Source organism: Anopheles arabiensis, chromosome 3, assembly GCF_016920715.1.
Source record: "Anopheles arabiensis isolate DONGOLA chromosome 3, AaraD3, whole genome shotgun sequence".
Lineage (NCBI taxonomy): Eukaryota > Metazoa > Arthropoda > Insecta > Diptera > Culicidae > Anopheles > Anopheles arabiensis.
In genome coordinates, this window is record NC_053518.1 from 72,238,073 (window position 1) to 72,261,370 (window position 23,298).

A 23,298-nucleotide genomic window follows, 5' to 3' on the forward strand; every position below is an offset into this window, starting at 1 on the left:
CGTACAGTCGTTTAAGGTGTTTATTTTCGTGTCTAATTAAATGTATCACATTGTTTTGTTTATGACATTACTCGAATTACTAGGCATCGAATTTGCATAGGGTTTTGTGATTGGGGGCTATGCATCTTCTCTTGCAAACAAACATAAAACATGTATAAAATGTATTACATATAATACGAATACTATCGATGTATCTCGCCCCTCCTTGACACCGCTCGTCCTGGTCGCGTAAAATCATCATGGCAATCATAATTGAGACAATCACAACATCGTTTGTTCGCCGGCTGGGTTAGGTGGTTTGTTCTCTTCTCCTTTTTTTTGCTCCACAGGCTCTTCTGCTCAGTGATCGTGGTCATGGTCCGGTTCGGTCCCTCCACCGTGGCTATGTCCGTGATCGTGGCTGTGTCCGGCTGCGAAACACAAAAAGGTAAGCAAACATATCATTTAGTATTATTGTGCCATTTGCTCGGTTTGATTGATTGTAATCGGCTCCGGTTTGAAGATAAGAAACAAAGTATCTAAGCCCACTGATTGAGGGATTATGCGGTTATTTTATGCTGCAGGAGGGGTATGCGTTATCTGTTTAAAAGCGATTCTCCGTATCGAAGGATATCGTAACGAAATGTGACACTAGAACGGCGAATGGAGCGATTATTGGCCAGTACCAGGAATCCAAGTGGAGCGTTATCTTATCGGAACGAACACCGTCCACTTGATGGCTTGGGGTCGGTTGACATCATTAACGATATATAACAAATGTGGCGCAAACATCCAAATGACCAAGCCGTTGATAATAGATGGAGTAGTGGGTACCATCGCCGTTACATTGTTTTAACGGCGAAACGATAACGGACGGCACGAGTGCGCGTGATCGTTTCAAGTTCGTTCGACTACGAACCCGTAACGGGCAGCTTTGTTGTCAAGCCCGCCGCGCCGTTATGGAGAAAACGAGTCGTTTGTTGGGTAAAACCGTCACGAAACGGCCGTTTCGAAATGAGCCACAATGAGTGGGGCTGATGGGGTTAAGGACAAATCTTTAGCCTATCATTCGCTGCTTTGATGATAAATTCCTTTCCAATCCGTTATCATTTACTTGACAAAGTCGTCATATAACGGCGGGGTGATAACGGCGCACAAGACTTCCGATTGATACTTGGCGTCCGGAGGATTGTTGAGATTGGGATCATGTGGATTTAGAAGATGGTGGGCTTTTCGTATCGTTAAATGATGATGCATGTTGAAACATAGCAACTGTGTACCAAAGAAAAGCAGGAAGTAAAGACACCTTAGATAAAAACAATAAACATCGACTGGGAACGTTAGTGAAGCTCGATGTTTGCATGACACACGCTGCCGACACTTGAGGCATCCCGAGTGCACTTGATCTCTCAACAAGTCACAAAGGGGTGGGAATGCTTCTTTGGACACGAGAGCTTAATGGAGGTGCTTTTCTCGAGAGCGATGTATATATGCTGAATAAAGCCATCGAGAGTGACCGTTGCAATCGTGGCCGAACGATTAATGGATCAAGTGATCGGCTAATGAGGGATTGTACAATTAATGCACATTATATCCTCAATGCTGTCCGGGGTGTGTGTGACTCACTGGACAGGTTAATTAGTTCTTCTCGTTACATCATGTTTACTGATCAATGACTCCACCAAACAAGTGTTTCTGGAATGTCTGGATCTAATGCATTATTCATGAAATGTGCGCGGTATGGAAATTATTTGGAATAGAGGAAGTTATTCTATTAGCTTAACTAGTTTATATCAATCCGATGATAGCTATTTAGATTAAGTGTCTATCCAATAACGTGTAATTTTAGGCAATTAAAATGAAAATTAGGATGAAATCTTCGATCGTTTAATGCCTTAGTGTGTAAGTTATGCAATGTTTTTCTGAACACGATCGAACAATAGATTCTCGATGCTCTGGAATGGATTATCTTCTATTTCTTCTTCATTATCTTCTTGATGTAACGCTACCTGAGACTACGCCAAATGCATCTATACAAAGACATCAACGACCTCCTGTAGATAGGCAATATCATCCACCCAAGGTTCCTCTCCTACTACGGGGCGTGGGTCCGGATGAGAATCCGTCCATTAACCGGCCTTGTAGCAACCGACACGCCTTCCCAATAGACCACAGAGCCTCCGAAACATCTGAGCTCAAATTGCTCCGTTTTGTCAAGCAGGTACAGTGCGTCACATCACTCACTCAGCCATAAATTTAACAGACAAATGTGATACCATCCCACACACTAATCCATCCGCGTGTTTTTCCCCGCAAACAACGTCATCAGCGGTTGGAATTATAATAGGGCAATGATATTCAACTAACGCTTTTGGGGTGGTATGTTTATCTTATTTGAGCAAGTGTTTCGGCGATACAGCTTCGCTGAAAGATGCATATTGTTTTTGCTGGGACTGGTTTGAGCTTAGCCACATATACTGATATACTGGGGAAATTGAAGTAAGTTGGTGCTCTTGTGAGATCCAATTTTATAAGTACTTTCTTTCGTTCTCGGGGTCGTTTTGTTTACGACCGACAGACAGAGGAATGCCAGCACTCATTGCGTACAATTAAGGTGCATCGTTCGCACCGAGAGACCCAATGCAAAGACAGACGACGTTCCGGTGTTGGTGTGTTTGATGGATTTAATTTAAGCCTCCCTGAACTGCTGCTCCTCCAGTTTTATCCGGCTCCGGGGAGTGACGATATGCATAGTTGCGGTTATCTAATGTGCGGGTTTTAACCCACTGTTCCTTACCCCTTACGTACCATTATTCTACTCTATTTGCCCCGTTTCCCACAATCAAATCCCTCCTACTCACTTGCGGCCTTGATGCCAAGCAGCAGTCCGAACCCGGCCAGCACGGCCAGGAACTGCCACAGCCCGTTCGTGGGCGACACCGAATGCTGATGGTCATCGGCACCGTGCTTGTGCTCATCGTTCGCTTCTCCTCCTGCTCCTCCTCCACCTCCACCGTGGCTGTGGCCCGCATCTTTCGCGAGAATTTCGAAAAAGATCACATAGATGAGCGTCCCGCTGGCTAGACCCTGCAGCACCACCGACACCACCTCGATCGTCTGGTTCGTGTCGGAGCTGACCGAGCTGAGCGCAATGCCAATGCCGATACCGACCGGGCTAACCACCGAGTAGACGAAGATGTACAGTACGGCAATGCGGAAGCGGACGGCCGCCACCAGCAGCTCAAACGCGACGCAGAACGCAATCACAAACTTGTGCGAGGCGACTGCACCGAACAGCAACCATACGGCGGATGGTGACCGTTCCAGACCTACCGCGAGGCCTTCGAACAGCTCGTGAATGGAGAGGGCAAGTACGATCAGCAGGCCACGCAGGGGACCGTTAGCGCTTGGAGCTGGTGGCACCGGTACCACACTCGGTACGACCTGCGTCCCATCCACATCCGTCACGGGGTAGACGGCGGTTACGTTCCCGATCGGGAGATGCGAATGTCCGTGCGCATGGTCGTGCTTCGATGCGCCACCATCGATCGGTACCATCGTACTGCTGCCACCGGGCGCTGTCTTTTCGGACCGTGCGATCCGCCGTGCATTGGCCGAGCGGCGATGCATCCACCAGTGGACCAGCTCCTCCGTGAGGTAGATCATGAAGAAGCCGCTCGTTAGGAGAAACTCACCCAGCGGGAAGGGCAGTTCGTCCGGGGCGGGCAGGGCGCCCGTCTCAACGAGCGCTTCGATCGAGTGATTGATCTCGGGCAGCAGATGCAGGAAGGTGGTGCTTAGGAGGGCACCACCGCCGAAGGAGAGCAGTAGCCGGATCAGGAAGAGGTGTGTGCCTCCGGACGGGGTGGCCGGGTTGAGGTTAAACCAGCGCACCAGCTTGAAGGGTACGAGTCCGCACACCATGCTGACGCTGAACAGCACCACCATGGAGGTGACTTTGGCGATTGTTGGTGAGTCGTCGTCGTGATCGGCATGCTCTTCGCCATCTTGCCGGGGGGTTAGCGAGAGCGTCCCGTTCGCGAGCGTTTCGACCAGCCGCTCGGTTGTTGCTGCAACAATGTCCATGATGGTGGTGGTGGTGGTTGTTTTCGGGTTGGTACTGTACGCGCTGTCTGGCTCCTGTGCAGATGCTGTGCGGCCTTGCGTTGTGCCGTTGTCTCGTGGTTTACGTTCTGGCTGCTGCGTAGCAAACTGTTTTGTTGACGCTTTGTATTAACACCTGTGGTGGTGGCACTCTTTCTCTTCCTTTCCGGTCTGGTTTCGGATCGTATTCCCCCTCTTCTTCCTGCTTTTTACTTCTCCTCCTCACTCTCGGACCGATCACTCTCACTAGTTACGCGTGCGCTACAAACACACATACACAAACACACACAGCCTGTACACTTTAGAGCGACCGCGACCGTTAACACCTTTTTAATGTCTTTCACCTTGCCCTTATCATCCGCGGACCACCACACGCACCTGCCGTCCCGTCGTCGTCGTCGTCACTAGTGCACTCTGATATGGTCGCATCGGACTCCGGATTCTCTACTACCTAGCGGGAAAAACCCTTCAAACCTGCAACCTGGTGGCGAATCGAACGCGTACTAACTGGTGCTCTGTTAACGCATGAGCGCTTTTGCCTGGCCGCTTCTCTAACACAGAGTAATAGTGGACGCCTCTGTTATCGCATCCAAATTTGAGTGCTCCCGCTCTAACCTGCCACCTCTACCCGTACTGTGTGTCTTTCTTTCTCGCTCTCTCGCACCTTCGTTCGATCTCTCTAACGCGCTTTTGAGAATGCTGTTTGTAACGGTGTGTGTGTGTGTTTGTGTGTTATCTGCCGCTCCAGATCGCGTCGTCTGCGACTACACCTGACATCCACTCCATCAAAGGAGCACCTGCTGCATCGGTACGTTATCGAACCAACTACGTAACGGATCGGGTCGTAGCAGCCGTTGGTTGCTCTGGTTGCTGCTTGATTCGTTGCTCTTCTCCAAGCGGTCGCTTCGTTTGCTGTGGAGAGAGAGATGGTTTGGAGGCACGTGTGCTTCGGATCTTCTCTCGCGTTGCTGCTTGCTCCGTTACAGCATCTGTGTGGGGGGATGTGGTAGACCTGGTGAGATCCTTCCGCGTTCAGGTTCGCTCTTCTGTGCCCTATATCCGTTGACAGCTACGCCAAGAAGCTGGCAGCAACGACGCCTGCTTGGATGTTTCCTGCACCGTTGTTGTCTTCTGCGGAGGTGAAGAAAGCAAATAGCCAAAGACCAGCGTGTGCCCGTGGAATTATGGTAGATTATGGAGTTATATTCCCTGCCACCCCATGGTTGATGGAGGCGCACGATTAGTGACTAGCGTTTGATACCGATCGCGCTGCCGTACGTGATCCGTACTTTGGTGGTTGGTCCTACACGTACCAGATCGTATCGTTTGTCAGTGGCCAACCATTGGCTTGTCAAGGTGGTGGGGTGTATTTTGTGCGTGCTGAGATATGGCGTGTAATCGTTCGTAGTGTGAGATTGCTTAAGGTGGATGATAAACTGTTAATTGTGGGTTTTCGGGGCTTTGTATCAGTTGTGCCTTACTTTCAAAGCTTTGTTGCAGCAGCACGTGATACATCAACAACATTTAAAAAGATTAATTGGGGCTGATGCTGTGATGACTACAGCTATAAAAGATTTGGATCAATAACATATCCGGTCGGAGTTTAAATCTGGTCAGTATGGAATCCCCCAATATGTGTGCGTGATCTTCGCAAGATTCTATTATGTATGGGTGACCGATTAGTCAAAGATGACAAAGTTCATTAGTGTCTACGACACCACCAGATCAGCTAAAGTTGTTACACTGATAAATTGACGTTAATTACTTACTATACTTTTTACATAAAACCAATTTATTTTAGGAATAAAATATTCAACATCAGTGAATAAGTAAAATATTGAATATCAGGATTAACGACGGAAAATGGGACTCACCGAATCATGAAAAGCGAAGCTGACACGAGCTTTTCCAGCACTGTAAATAACCGTTTTCATGCTTTGCGCATTTTGAATGAAAACACGTAACGCTTCGTAACGCTTTGTGTCGTGCGGATTGCATACCCGTAGGTAATTTATTTTCTAAGTACAAACTGGGAATGAATCCACGTGCTGTGCTATCCGCTTATACAACGGCTACAAATAGCTATTTATTCAACATGAAATTAACTTCCAGCATACTCATATGTTTGAATAAATAGAAATATGGCAATTCCTTGGCCAAATCTTGGAGTTATAGCCAAGAGAAGATGAAACAAATGCGCGCTATAATACATCGATCGTTGTACACCGGTTCTATTACTGTTCTGCTGTTACTGATAAGCAATCCATAATTATTAAAAATAATTATTTGTATCATCATGCTCCATTTATGATTTATCGTCTACAGTTGTTTCATTTTTAGGATGCTTGTTCCTAAATGTCGAATTGAGCCACGTTGCTCGGAAATGTCTGCTGCAATTGATGAAGATAAATAACGAATTATTTGGATTTTGGCCACTAAAAACAGCACAAGAAGCACTTACCTCACTCTTGAAAATCGTGACCGCTCAAGTATCTTATCATCCTGCGATGATTGTTCCATTTCTTCCGAATTCGTCCTCGAGAAACAGCAACAGATCGTTGATTTGCTGGAATCTGCAGGAGTTTGTGTCGGTTCCGGCTGGTGGAGGAAAGAAATGCGAGTCCATTTCGATCAATATAGTATGCCTGATTTACGCTTACAACACTTACCTCTTCCGGGGCCAACCGACAAAGGCACTGCAAAATCTTCGATCCGCGAAGTGCCTTTTTAAACGTTTTGTTGGTGAGTCCGTAGATGAGCGGATTGATGGCAGCATTTAGAAAGATGAACGCCACTTTCGCAAGCCACCAGACAAATATGAAACTTTCGCTAAACTGTGGTGAAGAAGAGGTGAAGAAGTGCATTTCATTAAAATTGCGCTACAATGTTCGACACAAAACTCTACTACCTGAAAATGGTCCAAAGGTTCGATGTTGTAGTACACAAACACCATGATGGTGAAGGGCACCCGGACGACGATAAACGCCAGCAACACAATGTAGAGCGTTTTGGCCACCCGGCTCTTGTACCGCACTACCATCGGATGCTGCCGGCGAAGGGCATTCCGTTCGTACCGGTCCAGCTTAACGATGATCAGTGTGTACGCCACCAGCATAACGCCCAGCGGGACCCACACCAGCATGACCAGCAGAAACTCCCAGTACGTGGCCAGTACGGAGCGATCCTCGTAGCAGTACATCTCGTCCACATCCTTCCAGTGGCGAATTTTGAAGTGACGATACAGGGACAGCGGCATCGCAATGCTGAATCCCATCAGCCAGCAGAACACGATCGCTGCTACGGTGCCGCGTCCTTTCAGACGGGTGCCGGAGGACAGTACGACGGCCGACAGTCGGTCGTAGCTGATGACACACATCCCGAGGACGGAAGTGACTAGGAGACCACCTGTCGAGTTCATAATAGGAGAAGATTTTTTAACATCAAAACTACAGATTGCAGGACTGCAACTAGGAACAGATTGCAGTACTCAACCCCTTTACGTACCTTCTATAAGCCCCTCCAGCTTGCAGCCGACCGGTCCGAGCAGATAGTTCTGGAAGAAGTCGTGCGTCATGAAGAAGAGCGGACACACGAGCAGGGTGAGAAAATCGGTCACCACCAGGTTCGCTATCAGCAGGTGGCTCGGTGTGCGTAGCGTGCGGTTAGAGAAGATAACCTCCAGCAGGATGCCATTGCCGAGCAGCCCGAACACGATGATGGGAAGGAAGACGCACAGCTTCACGATCAGCTCCGACTCCGGTATCGTACTCCACAGCTCCAGCGGATAGTTGTAGAGGGATGTGTTGGGCTGGTGTGTGTGTGGAGAAGATGAAAATGAGAATGAAGATCGAGAGAGAGAAAGAGAGACACTTACTGCAGTGGGTCCTTCCCAGAAGAATCTTGACGCCGGTATGTAGAGGAGTGGCCGATTCTCCGGAATAAATTGGAATCCCGTTTTCATGATGAACTCGAATTTTTGAGTACTATCCGGAGCAGTTTATAATTACTGTTTTTTATTCGAAAAAAAAGTCCAACAAATCCTGCGTCACGATCCTATTCATTCATGTTCCTGGGAAAATGAAGATCAACTTGGTACATCAACCGTAACCTACAGGAAACCACAGAAAAACCATTCCACACACACAATTCCACCGAAACATGATCATTAAAATTAATCGCCAGTCGCCATCGTCTGGCTTGGCCATCTGTTTGCGTGTGCCGGCCGGTCGATCTTTCACCCCAGTCCTTGAAATATTATGTCGTTCCGCACACAATATATCAACGGTGTGTAAAGCAAACAACACTGCCTGCCTTGTACCGCCCTTGTACCGCCTTGTACCGCAAATCAATCTCAAAGTCCAGAACGTCCAACAAAGGGACGGGAGGATGTTTCGGGAAATTCGGACAACGATGGAAACGATCTGGCGTTCGGATTTTTACTGTTGATGGAAACAACAGCCAACGCCGTCGGTGGGGTTTGGTTGGAAATTCGGAAATTCGACACGTAAATTAATTGCAGGTGAGAAGAAAATTGCCCAAATTGCGCCGATCTGGGCGGGCGAGGTCCAGGTGCAAGTGATCTCGGTTTCACGCGCCACTAAACCACGTACGTAAGTGCACACCTTACTTTTAACGGTAGTAGTACGGGAGAAGGTGTAACTTTGTTTAGAAAAAAGCACATTGAGTCATACGACCATAATCGGGTGGGCAATTGGAAAGATCACTTGAGAATTGCAGAAAATATTGATTTTTTGTGTGTTAAATTTAGGGATTGTTTGATTAGTTTGTATGTGAAAGTACTACACTTAAGCCGCTTAATATACTGTATACACTCTAATAACACATTTCACTTCTTTGATGTTTAATTCTTAGGCACTAGAACGGTGTTGTTTGTTTGTTTTTGTTTTGCACTTTTAACAGCTACTACTAACGAAAATTCCAAAACAAACAAATAACAATCACCGCCTACTGCGACCGGACAGGTAATTCGGTTGGTAACGATCGCGAATAGCTAGGCTAGGAAAATCGTTCCATTCCCGGTAGCGCACCGAACCGAACTGACCCGACTGACTGACCACCAAAGACGCCATGGACCTGCCTGTATGGATAACGAAAGGAACGTTTACTTTACCGAAAAGAGAGGATATGGTGTGTTTTTTTTTGGTGGGGGTTTTGGGAAGATAAAATAATTCCTGGCACGCTTCTCAAAACCCCGCTCACCGTGTCTTTTTCCCCCTAATGTGCGGGGGGTACAGATGGAAGCAAACAAGAACTATTTATAGGTTCATAGGAAATCGCGTTAGTTCGATAGGGGTTTGAACTTCATGACGTGGTTGTGATTATTTGTTTGAATTATTTTTATACAAAATCACCCAAAAGGGGATTTGCGCATTTAACCATAAATCTCTTGTATTTGGATTGGACTTTTGCAAATGAAGGTAAAAAATAGTTTTAAAAATTAAATTAACAATTAAAAATAGATTGACACAGAAAGGAGCTTTAAATGCATCACGGAATTTTTCATTGGAAAAGAACAATATTATTTAAATTTTCATCGAATGTACTACGAAGCTACTTAACTTTTCGATTCACCTATAAACACTTAAATCGCTTATCAATGCACCCTGGAATGGGGGCGGGCTATAGAGGCCGACTTGCCAGTAATGCCAAGCCCATGCCAATGGCTGCCGGGCTTAGTGGTTCGGTAGCGGAAATTTAAGAACTGCCGAAGCAAACAAACGCATATTTCGCTCATACCCTACCATTGGACCGGATTTACGCCAGTTTTTGTTGATGTTGGCCGGTTGTATAAACACTTAAGGAAGGCGATGAGTCGCGTCGAAGAATTGAGCGTTGGATCAGATTTCAGGTCCGCACCATACCACAGACACTATGGGACACTAATCGACGCAAAAAAAAATCCAGTTCCGTTAGTGTACCGTTGTCCGGTGGGGGGTTGGGTTGGTTGTTTTCTTTGCAAGTTGAGTTATTTGATACTGTGTGTGTGGTTCGTTTTTAATGAGTTTTATTCATTTGAAATCACTTTGTCTATAGTTCTTTTTTCGTAAAATTTAAATTTATATTACTATATTCATAGCAGTTTTTATGTTAAAGTGTGAGTGTAGGTAACAGATAGCAGAGATAGGGTGTAGCGCAATGTGCTACTAACTTAGCTACAGTGCACGCTAAACTGACTGCACTGACTCGCCTTTCTTAGTACAACGTTTCGTGCCGTACTTAACGATACACTAAACTCTCTCTCTCTCTCTCTTTTACGCCTAACTGACGTACCGTGTTTGTTTGTTTTTCTTTTAATTTTAAGCAATTGAGACCAAGACGACAATTAAATTAAAGCACACTAATTTTCGTACACTTACATCTTAACCAATACTAAAACGGCGGCCTACTCTGGGTGGTGTGAGTGTGTGTCTGTGTTTCTTATAAATTTATACGTCTCCTGGGCGCGCTACACTAATGTAGTAAATCACATAAAGGTAAAAATAAATGCTCAGTGTGTCGCTGCCGATGTACCCTGGCCTACTGAATGTAAATTAAAGCATGAATTGAAATTGTTTGATGAAATAAAAGAAACGAAAGTGTATGGCCACTTAATTACTAGAGCATGGAGGGTGGTTAGAGCAGATGTGAGCTGAGTACATTTGCGGGAGAGCCAAAGCGCACACAATAAAGCGCTGCTGCTCCATTTACCTTCCTATAGCGTGTGTGTGTGTGGGGGCGGGAGAGGAGGTTTGTGTGTTTGTTTTTTTGGTAAATAAGCACCCTTTGCTGGGTAAAACAACTACTTAACTGCATGTACTATTGGTTTGGATTAGTGTATCGCTTACGCAGGCTGTTGGTTGCACTAGCGTACTACTCGCGATGGGCGCCAGTTGATCATCCTGTAGCAGCGGTGGTGTGTCAATAGTGTATGGCGTTACGGTACTCACATCGGTACCGTTAATTATTAAAACATTAATAACATTGCTTGACGGCTGTGACGTGCCGTTGCTGTTCGGGCTGATACCGTCGGACGCTACCACCGGTATCGTAATGGGTGGTGGTTGCGGTGGCTTTGGTACCTTCAGGATCGTACGATCCATCACATTGAGCTGGTTGCCGTTGTGCAGCAGTAGAACCGTTGAGTCGGCGGCGGCTTGCTGGGTAGCGGCATCACGTTGATTTTCGGTCATTTCACCCCCAACCGGACCACCATTCGTGGACGAGGATGATGGTGTAGGGATGCTATTTACCGGTGCTACCGGCACCTGCCTCGGCTGTGCAACATAGTTTACGCACGTTGCAGCAATTTCAGTGGATTTTAGCGTTTCAATGGGAGTACTGCTTGCTGGGGGAGTCGGCATTTGCAGCGCGCTGGCCGCACGCACGATCTGCGAGGTGCTGTTCACCAGCAGCGGACGAACCTTATTGTTCCACAGTGGTCCGGCAACGGGCAGGGAGCTTGTTTTGGTCGGCACCGGTACGGTGGCCACACTGCTCACCGGTTTATCCATCACCGGGTGGTGCGTCGTCGTCACCTGCATCTGATCACCGGCCACGAATTGATTGAACACGGTGAAAAAGTCTTTGCTGTTGTCGAACAAATCGGGCGACGGTTTTTTGAGCGCCGTTTCGTACACTACCGGCTTGGCGGACACGGCGGGCGTGGATTTCCGTCGCTTCGTAGCCGATTTTGGTTTTGGAGTCGAGTTTGTGGGAACGGACGTACTGCCTGCAGTCGCAGCGCTGCCCGAGACTGGTGTGGGCACGGGAGCACTGCTGGCGCTAGGAACGGCTGGTAACGATTTTCTACCCTGCGGTGGCCGTTTGTCGATCGGTATCAGCGGACTAGTGGCTGCCTGAATCGGTTTGGTTACACTTCGTGGCTTAGCAGCAACGGCTTTGGATGGTATGGATTGCTTTTCCTGCTTGTAGCCAACGGAGGTTAACAGGTAGTCCTTTGCGGGACGTATTTCCAGCTCCGGGTACCGTTTCGCCACATCCGACAGGAAGGTATCGGGCAGCGACTTGCGCTCAGCCGGCTTGCCGATCATCGGCGTCGGTTTCGGCGCTTTGGTCGATGGCAAAGATTGGCGCGCTCGCACACTGAGCGGATCGACCTCGTCCAGCGATGCGGCCCGTCGCTGGTAGAACGGTGCCTTCAGTACGCACACTCTTCCCACTGGCGCCGCTGCTCCGCCCCGGTTCGAGCTCGTTTCGATGCGCAGTGGATCGGGTGGAATGGTGCGCGGCATCGCCTTCTGCCGGTCGATCATGCCGTTGCTGCTTTTACCGTTCGTCGGTCGATTTTGTTGCTGCCTTCGGAGGAGCAGCTGCTGCTGTAGTCGTTCCTTCTCGAGCCGCTGCTGCTGCTGCAGTAGCCGTTCCTTCTCGAGCCGCTGCTCCTGGCGCTTTTTATTGATGTTGAGCCTTTTCGCCGCCAGCTGCCTTTCGCGCTTTTCCATGTCCAGTGGCGTGTCGTCCCGCTTTTTGGGCGTCCCACTTTTCCGTCCCTTCGATTTGGCGTGCGTGGTGGAGTACCAGTCGTCGTCGTAATCGCTGTCCACTTTTTTCCTCTTCTTGCCCGCCTTCTTCCGACGCTCCAGATACTCGTCCTCCTCCTCCTCGTCCTCGTCGTCGAACGGATCGTACGAGGACTGTTTGAAGCTTTTCGCCGGCTTGGGCGGCTCCTCCTCGTCGGCGATGCCGTACAGCGCCTGCTTCACGTCGTCCGGCAGGTGCGGGTTCTGCTGGATGTCCGTCAGGTCGAGGTCGGGATTTTTCTCCTTGAACGAAACGTTCCGTATGCTGACGGTCAGGTTGCAGCCCTTCTTGAGCGGTGCAGCCGCCGCCGCGGCCGTCGCCGGCCCACCGTCCTCGATGCCCTCGTCCCGCTCGTCGCCGCTCGCGTCCAGTATGCGGGGCGGCGGGCCCAGTATCGTGGTCGGATCCTCCGGATGCGGCCCGAAATCCGTACCGTCCATCCACGCCTCGTACCGGTCCGGCTGGAACCGCTTCACGAAGGTGTCCATCAGTATCTTCACCATTTCCGAGCTGCAGTAGCACTGGGCCGCCCGCTTGCCGTACTCGATCCACCGGGGCATCGCGAAGTTGGTCGACTCGGCACAGTTAAACCCGTGGTTGAAGCCGGCATGGTAGCCGAACGGGAACGTGATCATGATTTCGTTCTCCTCCTGCGTTATCTTATCGTACGGAATGTTGTGCTGCTTCAGTATCTGCGGGCTGATCAGCGTCATTTTGTGGCGCAGAAAGGCGGGACAGGTCTTGTGGCTGGCGGGGAAGCTGTTTCTGGCCAGCTTTTCCAGCTTGCGGCCATGCTCCGGCGGCACGGCGTACCACGTCTTCGGTGCCCCGAAGTGAAGATAGTTGATCGAGTACAGGTCCATGTCCTCCGTGTGCCAGGCGAAGGTTGTTTTCCACATGCCGAAATACAGGTAGGCGGTGTTCACCCCGTCGATCGAGATGCCGTAATCTTCGTCCACAAAGTCCAAAATCGTACCGAGATGGTTGATGTTCCAGATCTGTGTGACAAGAGCGGGTGGAATGGGTAACGTTAGCGTTATTTGAGAATAGTGTAACAGTCGTTTTCAAGCTACACTTACATTGCAGTCTTTATCGGTGATGCTTCCACACACATCGGCACCATAAATCGGAGCCACATAGGTTATGTTTTTCCAGTATTTTCGCTCCAAATCTTCAAAGTCGAAATGTTTTGGAGTAGCATAGCTATGGAATTGAGGCATAAAAAACAAAATTAAATTTTTCAATAATCAATCTATCACTAATTCACTTTATCCGTACCGTTCTGTGTTGGCTAACTCAGCAAACTGCTTGACCGTGAGTGCATTTTTCTGAATATTGATTTGTTGATAGAGCCCCTGCTTGCCGGCAACCACCTGGCAGATGGGCGACGGAATAGTAATGTCTAAACTATCCAAATCGTACCCACTTTTGCGCGGCTTCCACTCTGGGGGAGGAATTATCTGTAAAAAAAAGTAAATAGAAAAATAATTTAGAAAACGAAAGATAAAAAATTAACAACAGAAAAAAGAAAAGAAATTGTGTTAATCATCATCAATTTAATTCAAATATTAAACGAAACAAAAATGAGCAATGAAAAAACAACTAAATAAAATGAAAACAAAACAAAACGAACAAAAAAAACCCACACGCGATAAGTTCATTCATAACGCTACGCGCACGTGATACTGCAGCGTACAAACAGAGGCGCCCCATATGGTGGAGTTGTTTACATCGGGAGGCTACAAGTGTGCGTGCGGGTAAGGTGTTCGTGGTAGTATGCGTGGTATAAATACACACGCGCTAAGCGATGTGTGAGTCGGCTGCTGCCACCGCCGTTGCTGCTGCTGTTGCTACACACTACCACACACAAGCACTCACGCACTCGATGTAAACAATCATCTGAGAACATTACTATCAATTGCATCTATAATGCTGTGATGTTGAGCATTTGATAAAAATGACGAAAAAATTTCGATAAAACACCAAGCGATTGCATCAACCCGCAAAGCGTCGAAAAATGAATGTGCTAAAACAAGACAACAGACAACAGCGTACTATAAAGATAGCGGCGTCTGTAGTAGTAGTGGTGTGACGTACGCTAAACGTCAAAATCAGCTGACTGCTGAGTACTGTTGATGTCGACTGTGTGCATACACGTTTCGATGCATATTTATCCTAGTGTTTGACATTTGTTTGATAAAATGTTCCAAAATAAACTCTAAAAGTATTTTGCTTTAGTTTAATTCTACTTGCATTTAAATTTATCTTATTCCACCCGCAAAGCTCACGTTTTCAATGTGTTAGTGAGCGAGCGCGTCTGTTTATAGACGACGCGGCGTGGAGAGTGTGTAAACAAAGCGAGCTATACCCTTTTTCACTGAGCGTCAAACACAACGTGCTAGGTGGTTTACGCATTCACCGTGTACTTTGGGGGCTGTGACAGTGGTTGTGTGAAAATTCCGGATTGACCTTTGGGACGGGGTCAAATTCATGCGATATTTTTAATGCTCAATACTGTTTTTATGTAAATGCTTTTAGGACGCGAATGATATTTGTCGCTTACCTTTGCTAGACCGGCTTTGTGGGCGCCCTGCGACTCGATGTATTCGATGTACTTCGGGAAGTCTTTGAACTCTTCCCAGGTGGGCCGGAAGACCTGTATCTTCACGCGTGTGTCCTCTGACATTTTGTGTGCTTGTGGTAGTCTTTTTGTCGCGTTGTGTATGTGGACCTGTACGATAAAGAAGAGGAAAAGGAAAAAAGAAACAAGCGCAACATTATTTTCCACTTTTAACTCAACTTCAACTTGTTAAATAAAATTATCTAAAGTAAAACAAAAAAACATAAATCCTCTTTCCTCATCGAAACATGCTTTACAGATTGCATCATTGTTCGGATGCAGTGCAGCATTTTTTTTTGACAGTGCACAAATTAGATCGAAAAATACTATGATGGCCTACGTGACTTTCTTTGCTGTCTCTGCGCTGTCTGTGTGTGCCCTTCTGCAAGGAAAGCACCCTCGCCCGTGACCTGCAAATCTAGCAAATTTCTTGGTATCTGTACACAATCCACCTCTTTGTATGATACATATAAACTTCCTGGAATACTGCTTCTCGTGGAAAAAATCATTTAATTTCACTTTCAATCGCTTTATCTCAACTTTTTTGCCTAAATTTGTGCCATTAGGGTTCCGAGGATTGTGGCACTTCTCTCAGCTCTTCACTGTCTCTGTCTCACTCGCACTCACACTTTCTGACAAAATGGAGGCACCAACAAAAAAGGGAGAAGGGTTTTTCTAATGAAACAATCCAAACCGGGCGCACACACACTCGCCTCTTTAGAAAAGAACTTCGGAGAACACTTTGAGGGGGAAAATTCCTTACCTTTCTAACCGCAGAATAAAGATCACTTGTAGCTTTTTCTTTTTTTGGTCACGGAGCACACGGAGTTCACGGAATTGTTTCACCTCACGCTTGTATGTGGTGCGGCCGTGTACCCGTGCACCAGCCTCGACGAGATGAAAAACTGTTCTGACACACTCACACCGACGGGTACGGCGAGTATGGCTGAATGCTCCGTGTATCGCTTCGTCACTCTCTCGCTCGTGCGATGTTACGCACACAATCTTTCTCTGTCGCTCACATGTACGTTTGAAACGTCTTACGTCTGAACGCTTGACAGTTGCGCTGCAGACTGCTTGACAGCGGAATACGAACTATTGTGTTTGTTTACATTTAATTTAACAGCTGCAAAATGAACGAAATATTCTCCTGCACGGAGGAAAAACGACTATTTCAGCCTGATTTCTGTCGACTATGCCTTAGCCAGAACGGTGAGCAAACGGGGGTGTTTTCCTGCTCATCAGCAGCGACACTGTTTGAACGGATATTTCACTGCACCGGCGTAAGGGTAAGTGAAACCCTTCGTGGAAAAGGCCCGTCCGGATTCTCATGAGAATACGCTTCACTTTTCAGCTAGCCGATTTTCCCGATGCACCCACAACGGTGTGTGATGGATGCATTTCCCAGCTTGTTATTTGCGAGAAGTTTGTGAAGCTATGCCGTGAGGTGGATCAGAAGCTATGGCACCGGAGACAGCACAGGGACAAGACTGAAGCGGTAGTGCAAGAGCAAGATCCAGCGAACACGCTCTCGCAATCGAATGATGAGCAAGCACCCGAATCCAAGGTACAGCAGATGCATGTGAAATCGGACGAAGCATCGCCAATCCCTCCATGCGATGGAAAGAGCACGAACGAGGAGTTTTATGTGATCGAACTCACGGACGCGCATCACGAGTACGAGCTGGACCTACCCGGCAGCGAAAGTATACCCATCCCACCGGCCACTACTACCTCGAACGCCACAGATAATGTGAAGCACAGCCATTTACCCGTGGAAAAGCAGCCCCACAGTAAGGGTAGAACCGGGAGCAAAAAATTACAATGTACAGTGTGCGGTAGTTGGCAGCAAAATTTAAAGCAGCACATGCTTGTCCATACCGGAGAAAAGCGGTACGTGTGCCCCGTTTGCCAGCGCGCTTTCGCCCAGAAGGGTAACCTGACGTACCACCTGAACCAGCACACGGGCCACTGTCCGTACCGGTGCGAACAGTGTGATAAGGCGTTCAAAGATCCACAGTCGTTACGATCTCATAAGGTACGCATTAACTTTAGAACGATTTTTGCCATTGTAATTAATTATTTTCACAATCAATCTCTTCTAGCTTACTCACACGGATGAGCGTAAGTTTAAGTGCGAAGTGTGCGAAGATACGTTCAAGTACCGAAGCTCGCTGGTCGTCCACATGCGGTACCATACGCAGAACAAACCGTTTGCATGCAGCGAGTGCGAAAGCTCGTTCGTGAACAGGTGAGTGTTGGTGTTTTAATGATTTTAAATCATATAATTTGTATACTCTTTCTCCTTTTTTTCGCTGGTTAGTTCCGGCTTAAAAAAGCACCTGCGAACGCACACCGGCGAAAGACCGTACCAATGTGGCGAGTGTAAGAAATCATTCAAATCTTCGCACAATCTGCGCCTGCACAAGCTTTCCCACACCAAAGAGCGACGGTTTCAGTGCGATCTGTGCGAACGCTGGTTTAGCTACAAGAATGTGCTACAGACGCACATGCAAGTGCACCGGAAAGGGCAGGGCACGGGCACCGGAAGCACCAGACCCGGAACGAAAAAGAGCACCGAGGGAGAGATAGAGAGCAAAAGTGAAGGATAATAAAAATGATTAAAATAGATAGCATTTGCGGTTCGGCGTAAACCAGTTACCCCCATCCTTCACTGCCGAAAAACATGTTTACAGCGCCTCTTTTTTATCTTAGAAGAGCTGTTTATTTATTTTTTTTTTTGCTTTCGTTCCAACTATTTCTCCCAACGCGGATGATGCTATCTTATCGTGGGCGGCATCTTATCACCAGTGTCCTTGGTGTGAACTTCTTTGCACCATCGTTGGCATATTTTTCATTTAAAAAAACAACCAATTACGCCTTTATGTACAACGGAAATGGGAGCGTGGAAATTTGCACGCTAAATGCACTTTACCATTGCCAATTATGCAACCACTCTGTTTGGCCCGTGCGAACATAAACAATTAGCCAATAGTTTTTGGGGCTGAATCATATGCGTGCATGCGGGGTGGCGGAACACGATATTTCCTCGTACAGTTAGCACTTCTAATGTCAAGATCGAAAATTCCCCACCTTGGGCGCAGACACTCCAGCGCGTGGGCTTTCCAGCCCGCGGTGAGGGGTCATTGAGAGTAATCTCTTTGGAGGTCAAGCAGGACTAGCTTTTGACGAAGTGGCCCGACTGTCAAGAAGGACGCAAGAGCAGTGGATAAAAACTAAATGCGGCATCATAATGGATAAAGAAAACAAAACGGAAGCCAGTTAGTTCCAGGGCGTCGTCCGCTCAAGGGCCTTGTCGATCCGCTGGGTGCTGGGAGCGTGCATTGTTGCACGGGTAGGCTGCCTGCATAATGCTATATGAGTCGGAACGAGCTGCTAATTTTAAAATTGATCATTACTATTGTGGCATTATTCAATCCAACGCGTTGTCGCGCATTTTGGAGGTACGTACACACGCTCTTCGCCGATCAATCAATGATCGCTTGAATCAAAGGTCACATTCACACCGTTTACACCGCGCTTGTACAACTAGCTAGTGAAGTGAAGTGAGAGTAAGAGAAAAGAGCCACCTTTCCTTCCCCTACCATAGCCGGCGGTGGCTGAATGGGTTTGTACGCCACAAAACGGAACAAACAACCACCCGCACCCGCGATCCCGGCGCCGTGGAGCATTGGCGTTTTGAACATAAAAGAAGCGATCGTGATCGCGCATTACACTCCACCTTGAACGGGTGTGTGTGTGTGTGTGTGTGCTTGGATGGCTGTATTCCACCGATGACAAATAGTGCGCACACGTTGGTTCCCTTCCTTACGCACCCCATTTCCTGCTATCTCTCTGAAAACGCGCGTCTGTTGGCCACATTTCACTCTCGCTCTCCGCTCTTCTCGCCGGTGCTCGCACGGTGCCGGAGAAGAGCCGGTTCTCTTGCTCCCATCGGTGGCGGACTGTTGGCGCACTGTATAAAAGTTTCCGCGCGCCGCCAAAGCGCATTCAGTAGTAGCGCAAGCGAGCGGGAACGCGTAACCGCGTGGTGTTTTTGGTCTGCGGCTTTTGTACAGTGCAATATATACGTAATACACAAAACGGTTCAGTGTGGAGTGAAGTAGTGGTATCAGGAAGTGAATTCGAAGTGTTTCTATTTTGCCTCTTCTGTTGTTTGTTAAAGTGGAAAGATGTGGAACAGCATCACTGTCAGCGGTTTGGTGCTCGTGGCCGCGCTTGCCACATTGTGTCATGGTAATAACGGTTGGCCACAAGTGAATATTACATACTGGGGCTGGGAGGGAAACGGGACGGAGGGACAGAGTGTGGTGAAGTGAGCCCTAAAAGAGCATTCATTCAATCGGTAACTGCCGCTGCGGTGTAGTTATCCACGAATTTCACCCTTGTTTGTGACGCTCCGTTCGGTGACGATACCTGGAGAACTGGTTTTTACACCTTACAGTGCGTCAAAGTCAATGTGCGGCAGCTTTAATTGGAACCGTTTTGTTCGCGCTTAATTGGTGGCTTGTTTGCAAAGAGTGGCGTGTTTTGGCGACATTAGTTGTTTCATTCGTTGGCGTTTCGACGAGCTACAAGGACATCGTAATAATTTTGTGTGTAACATGTATCTAGGTGACTAATGTGGTTACAGTGGAGCCCATAATAGTTCAAATTATCATAGTTAAAATCAATTTTCGTGATAGTTCAGACAACTCATGCCTTTTGCTTCTGACCCGGAGAGAAATTGTTGAAATCTTTTAAAGACTAACGTAAAAATTAAAATGGCTCCATATCTAGCAGAGAACATCCATTAAGAGAAACAGTTGAATTCGAAAAATTGGTATAATTACGTGATGATTTTAAAATATTCTTCGTTCATAATTCGACCATCAGGCAACCTATCCGATGGCAGTTATAGCGTTTTCCAAGTCACCTTCGAATGTGGACATAATTATTCACCGCATCCAAGATGTTTTTCAACAGCTGTCAAATTTTGTATTTGCTTCTTAATGAAATTTCAGTTTTTGCACATCATTTTTAACACATCACAAAGAACTGTCAAACTCAATCCAGCGTGAGATGTGTTGAAAATCATGCTGAAGAAATTAAAAATTATGATGATGGAAATGAAATATCAGATTGATGTGGATTAACATCTAGCAAGCGGGGAATAAATACGTTCGAAACTGATTTAGAAACTCTGTATTCACCACCTCCAAGATGTTTTCCAATTTCAGTTCTTACACATGATTTTCAACACACCACAAAAAACTGTCAAACTCAATCCAGCGTGAGATGTGTTGAAAATCATGCTGAAGAAATTAAAAATTATGATGATGGAAATGAAATATCAGATTGATGTGGATTAACATCTAGCAAGCGGGGATTAAATACGTTCGAAACTGACTTAGAAACTCTGTATTCACCACCTCCAAGATGTTTTCCAATTTCAGTTCTTACACATGATTTTCAACACACCACAAAAACGACAGAAACTCAATCCAGCTTAAGACGTGTTGAAAATCATGTGGAAGAACTGAAACATTATTGTGATGCAAATATATCATTTGACAGTTGTTGAAAAACATTTCGCAAGAAAGGAAAAATGTTGTTTACATTGGAAATTGACTCGGAAAACCCTGTAAATTATAAGGGCTTTTTTATCATTAAAAATACAATAAATATGCTTCAAAAATGCGTTCTTGAACCGTTTTATTTCTGCTTTGGGTTTAAATGTTGCATATGAATGTCTTTAACCGATCCTCGATTCGATCGATCGCTTGTACGATTGCATGGGAACCTCGTAGACACAAGACAGAGACAGTTCCATATGCAAGTGCCCCGCTCAACCTTTGACGCACTGTACGTCTCGATTGCCCTATCGTGTCGTTTATGCAAACAAAACATAAAACCCGCACGAAAACAGGTATCAATGTGTGATGCCGCTGACTTGGTTTGTCATTGAGACGACGTTCGACCTCAGCATTGAAGGATTTGCATGTTCTGATGCGGCGCATCCCCGGCTCACGGCCGTCGAAGGTTGCTTGGATGAAATTAGCAAACCGGCGGCTCGATTGCCATACTTAGCTCATTTCTCGCCAGCGAAAATAAAAAAAACACTCACTTCCTATGATAAATCAACGCCTACTAGCGCACCGCAACACCGGAAATGATTCGTGTCACGTCACACCGCGAACGTACTGCACCTCCGATGAAGCAAAGATTGAATTATGATTTTAATTAGCGATTGTGTTTGCGTTGTTACCCACCCGTTCTGTTGCAGGAGCGTGCGATGAACCGTGCCCGGTGCCGCCAAAACATTACGCCGAGCTTGGCTGCAAACCAATCCTCGAGGAAGGTCAGTGCTGCCCGAAAAGGTAAGTCCGGTGTTTTGGGTTTCCGGGAACATCAGCTTAACGTGACAGTAATCCCTCAATGCCTTCCCTTTCCAGATACCAGTGTCCCGAGTTGACCGATCGCGATGGAAACAAATGCTACTTCAATGGCAACATTTATCCGGCCGGCGCCAAGCTAGCCCCGGCCGAACAGGAAATTCACTCCTGCTCGCCTGCCTGCTTCTGCTCCAAGTAAGATCGCTCGACTTTTTGGAGCATTTCGTAGCATTTTGTCTTAACCCGTTTTCTTGTACACTTGCAGCCACACCGCACCGGCAACGTTCCGCTGCGCCAGCATCGATTGTTTCGAGTTTTTCGAACCAACCAAAGAGGACTGCATCCACCAGTACACGCTGCACGGGTGCTGCGCGGAAAAGAGCGTTTGCGGTGCGGACAAGCTGGCCAAGCTCGCCCAGTGCTATCTGGACGGCCGGCAGTATTACGAGGGCCAGCGGATGTACCCGAAGGAGGAGTCGTGCAAGTTTTGCTACTGCAAGCCCGGCTTCGACAACAGCACGGTCGGGGCGGACAATCCGAACTGCTACGAGACGCAGTGCGGGCTGGAGCTGCACGCCGGCGACCGGATCGCGATGGGCTGCATACCGATCTACTTCGGCAACCATCGGTGCTGCCCGATCTCGTGGAAGTGCCGTAAGTGCGCGGGTTACATCACCTCTTGGGGCGGGGGTTTGGGTGTAATATTTCATCGAACGTCAACGGTTTTTTTTTCTCTCTTTGCTTTGGCAGCATCCGACAGCGATGAGGTGATTGTCGAGGGACGTATCGAGCAGGACGATGACGCCCAGCCCGAACCGGCCATGCAGTGTAAGTTCGGCAAGCTGACGCTGAACAAAGGGGACGGCGTGAGCAGCGACGACAAGTGCGTGGAGTGCAAGTGCACGGTACCACCGCTAGCCCACTGTATCCAGCGGGAGGATTGCTAGAGCGGAACGGGGGCCACGATTAGTGTTAGGTTGTTTTTTAAAGTAATTATTTAAATTTTGTCACCAGAGAGAACGCGAGGAAGAGAAAAAAAAGAAGAGAAGAGAAGGGAAGAGTAGAGCGTCGAACATCATGTACTTAATAAGCGCGGCGTGAAGGCTGTGTGGAGTTTTTTTTTTGTTTCGAATAAACCAAGCTCGTTTTAAGTAGCCTGTAATTAAATTCTTTTGTTTCATGCTTCACTTTCATTTTCAGTTCACTTCAATTTTTTTAAATATAGGACAAAAACAACACAATGGATTATTTATTTTGCCATGCCTGTATATATTTGTTTGCCAAATTGGAGTAAATTTCGCCTGATTTCACATTTGGACAAAAGACCTTTCAGAAATATTAATATAAATCATCTCATTTATTATTTTTTTAAAGAACTACAATCCCTACAATGATTTATTACATTTTTTTACCGAAAATTTGCACTTTTATAAACTCTAAAAATTTCACCATGATTTCATGTCGTTTTATTCGTTGGCTGTATGTAATGTTCCAAAATTTTGTTATTCTTTCTCAAACCATTTCAATTGCCACTTAACGCTTCATTCAAACTGTCTATGACGATAATGGCCTAATATGGAAGTCCAAATTAAATCGAGACTTCGGACCGGTGCAGTTCAGTGTAGTGAAATATGATCATAAACATATTATACATATTAC

The 23,298-nt window shown here is 47.0% G+C and overlaps 4 protein-coding genes across 11 annotated transcripts; 2 read left to right on the top strand and 2 right to left on the bottom strand.

The window, feature by feature from the left end:
* Positions 1 to 12: 12 nt before the first annotated feature.
* Positions 13 to 22,806, top strand: LOC120900971. 2 transcript variants are annotated; one of them, XM_040308617.1, is made up of 5 exons: positions 13 to 427; positions 21,531 to 21,624; positions 21,700 to 21,834; positions 21,905 to 22,293; positions 22,390 to 22,806. In XM_040308617.1, exons 1-5 carry the CDS (start codon positions 355 to 357, stop codon positions 22,584 to 22,586), a joined length of 888 nt encoding a protein of 295 aa, XP_040164551.1. In that variant the 5' UTR covers positions 13 to 354; the 3' UTR covers positions 22,587 to 22,806. The 2 variants fall into 2 exon arrangements, with proteins under 2 accessions (XP_040164551.1, XP_040164552.1); XM_040308618.1 differs by lacking the exon at positions 13 to 427 and adding an exon at positions 19,246 to 19,501.
* Positions 6,060 to 9,167, bottom strand: LOC120900969 (neuropeptide Y receptor type 2-like). 7 transcript variants are annotated; one of them, XM_040308614.1, is made up of 7 exons: positions 9,015 to 9,166; positions 7,958 to 8,152; positions 7,588 to 7,891; positions 6,992 to 7,488; positions 6,753 to 6,917; positions 6,545 to 6,681; positions 6,060 to 6,473 (listed from the first exon to the last, which is right to left on the bottom strand). In XM_040308614.1, exons 2-7 carry the CDS (start codon positions 8,042 to 8,044, stop codon positions 6,389 to 6,391), a joined length of 1,275 nt encoding a protein of 424 aa, XP_040164548.1. In that variant the 5' UTR covers positions 8,045 to 8,152; positions 9,015 to 9,166; the 3' UTR covers positions 6,060 to 6,388. The 7 variants fall into 7 exon arrangements, with proteins under 7 accessions (XP_040164548.1, XP_040164545.1, XP_040164547.1 ...); XM_040308611.1 differs by having other exon boundaries at positions 8,914 to 9,166; XM_040308613.1 differs by having other exon boundaries at positions 8,907 to 9,166.
* Positions 10,092 to 16,171, bottom strand: LOC120900965. Its single transcript, XM_040308605.1, has 5 exons — positions 16,008 to 16,171; positions 15,188 to 15,355; positions 13,903 to 14,084; positions 13,704 to 13,827; positions 10,092 to 13,622 (listed from the first exon to the last, which is right to left on the bottom strand). Exons 2-5 carry the CDS (start codon positions 15,308 to 15,310, stop codon positions 10,887 to 10,889), a joined length of 3,165 nt encoding a protein of 1,054 aa, XP_040164539.1. The 5' UTR covers positions 15,311 to 15,355; positions 16,008 to 16,171; the 3' UTR covers positions 10,092 to 10,886.
* On the top strand, positions 16,340 to 18,130 carry LOC120900970 (zinc finger protein 664-like). The gene is made up of 4 exons (XM_040308616.1): positions 16,340 to 16,533; positions 16,599 to 17,282; positions 17,350 to 17,495; positions 17,568 to 18,130. The coding sequence occupies exons 1-4, from the start codon at positions 16,378 to 16,380 to the stop codon at positions 17,854 to 17,856; spliced, it is 1,275 nt and encodes a 424-aa protein (XP_040164550.1). The 5' UTR covers positions 16,340 to 16,377; the 3' UTR covers positions 17,857 to 18,130.
* Positions 22,807 to 23,298: the final 492 nt, after the last annotated feature.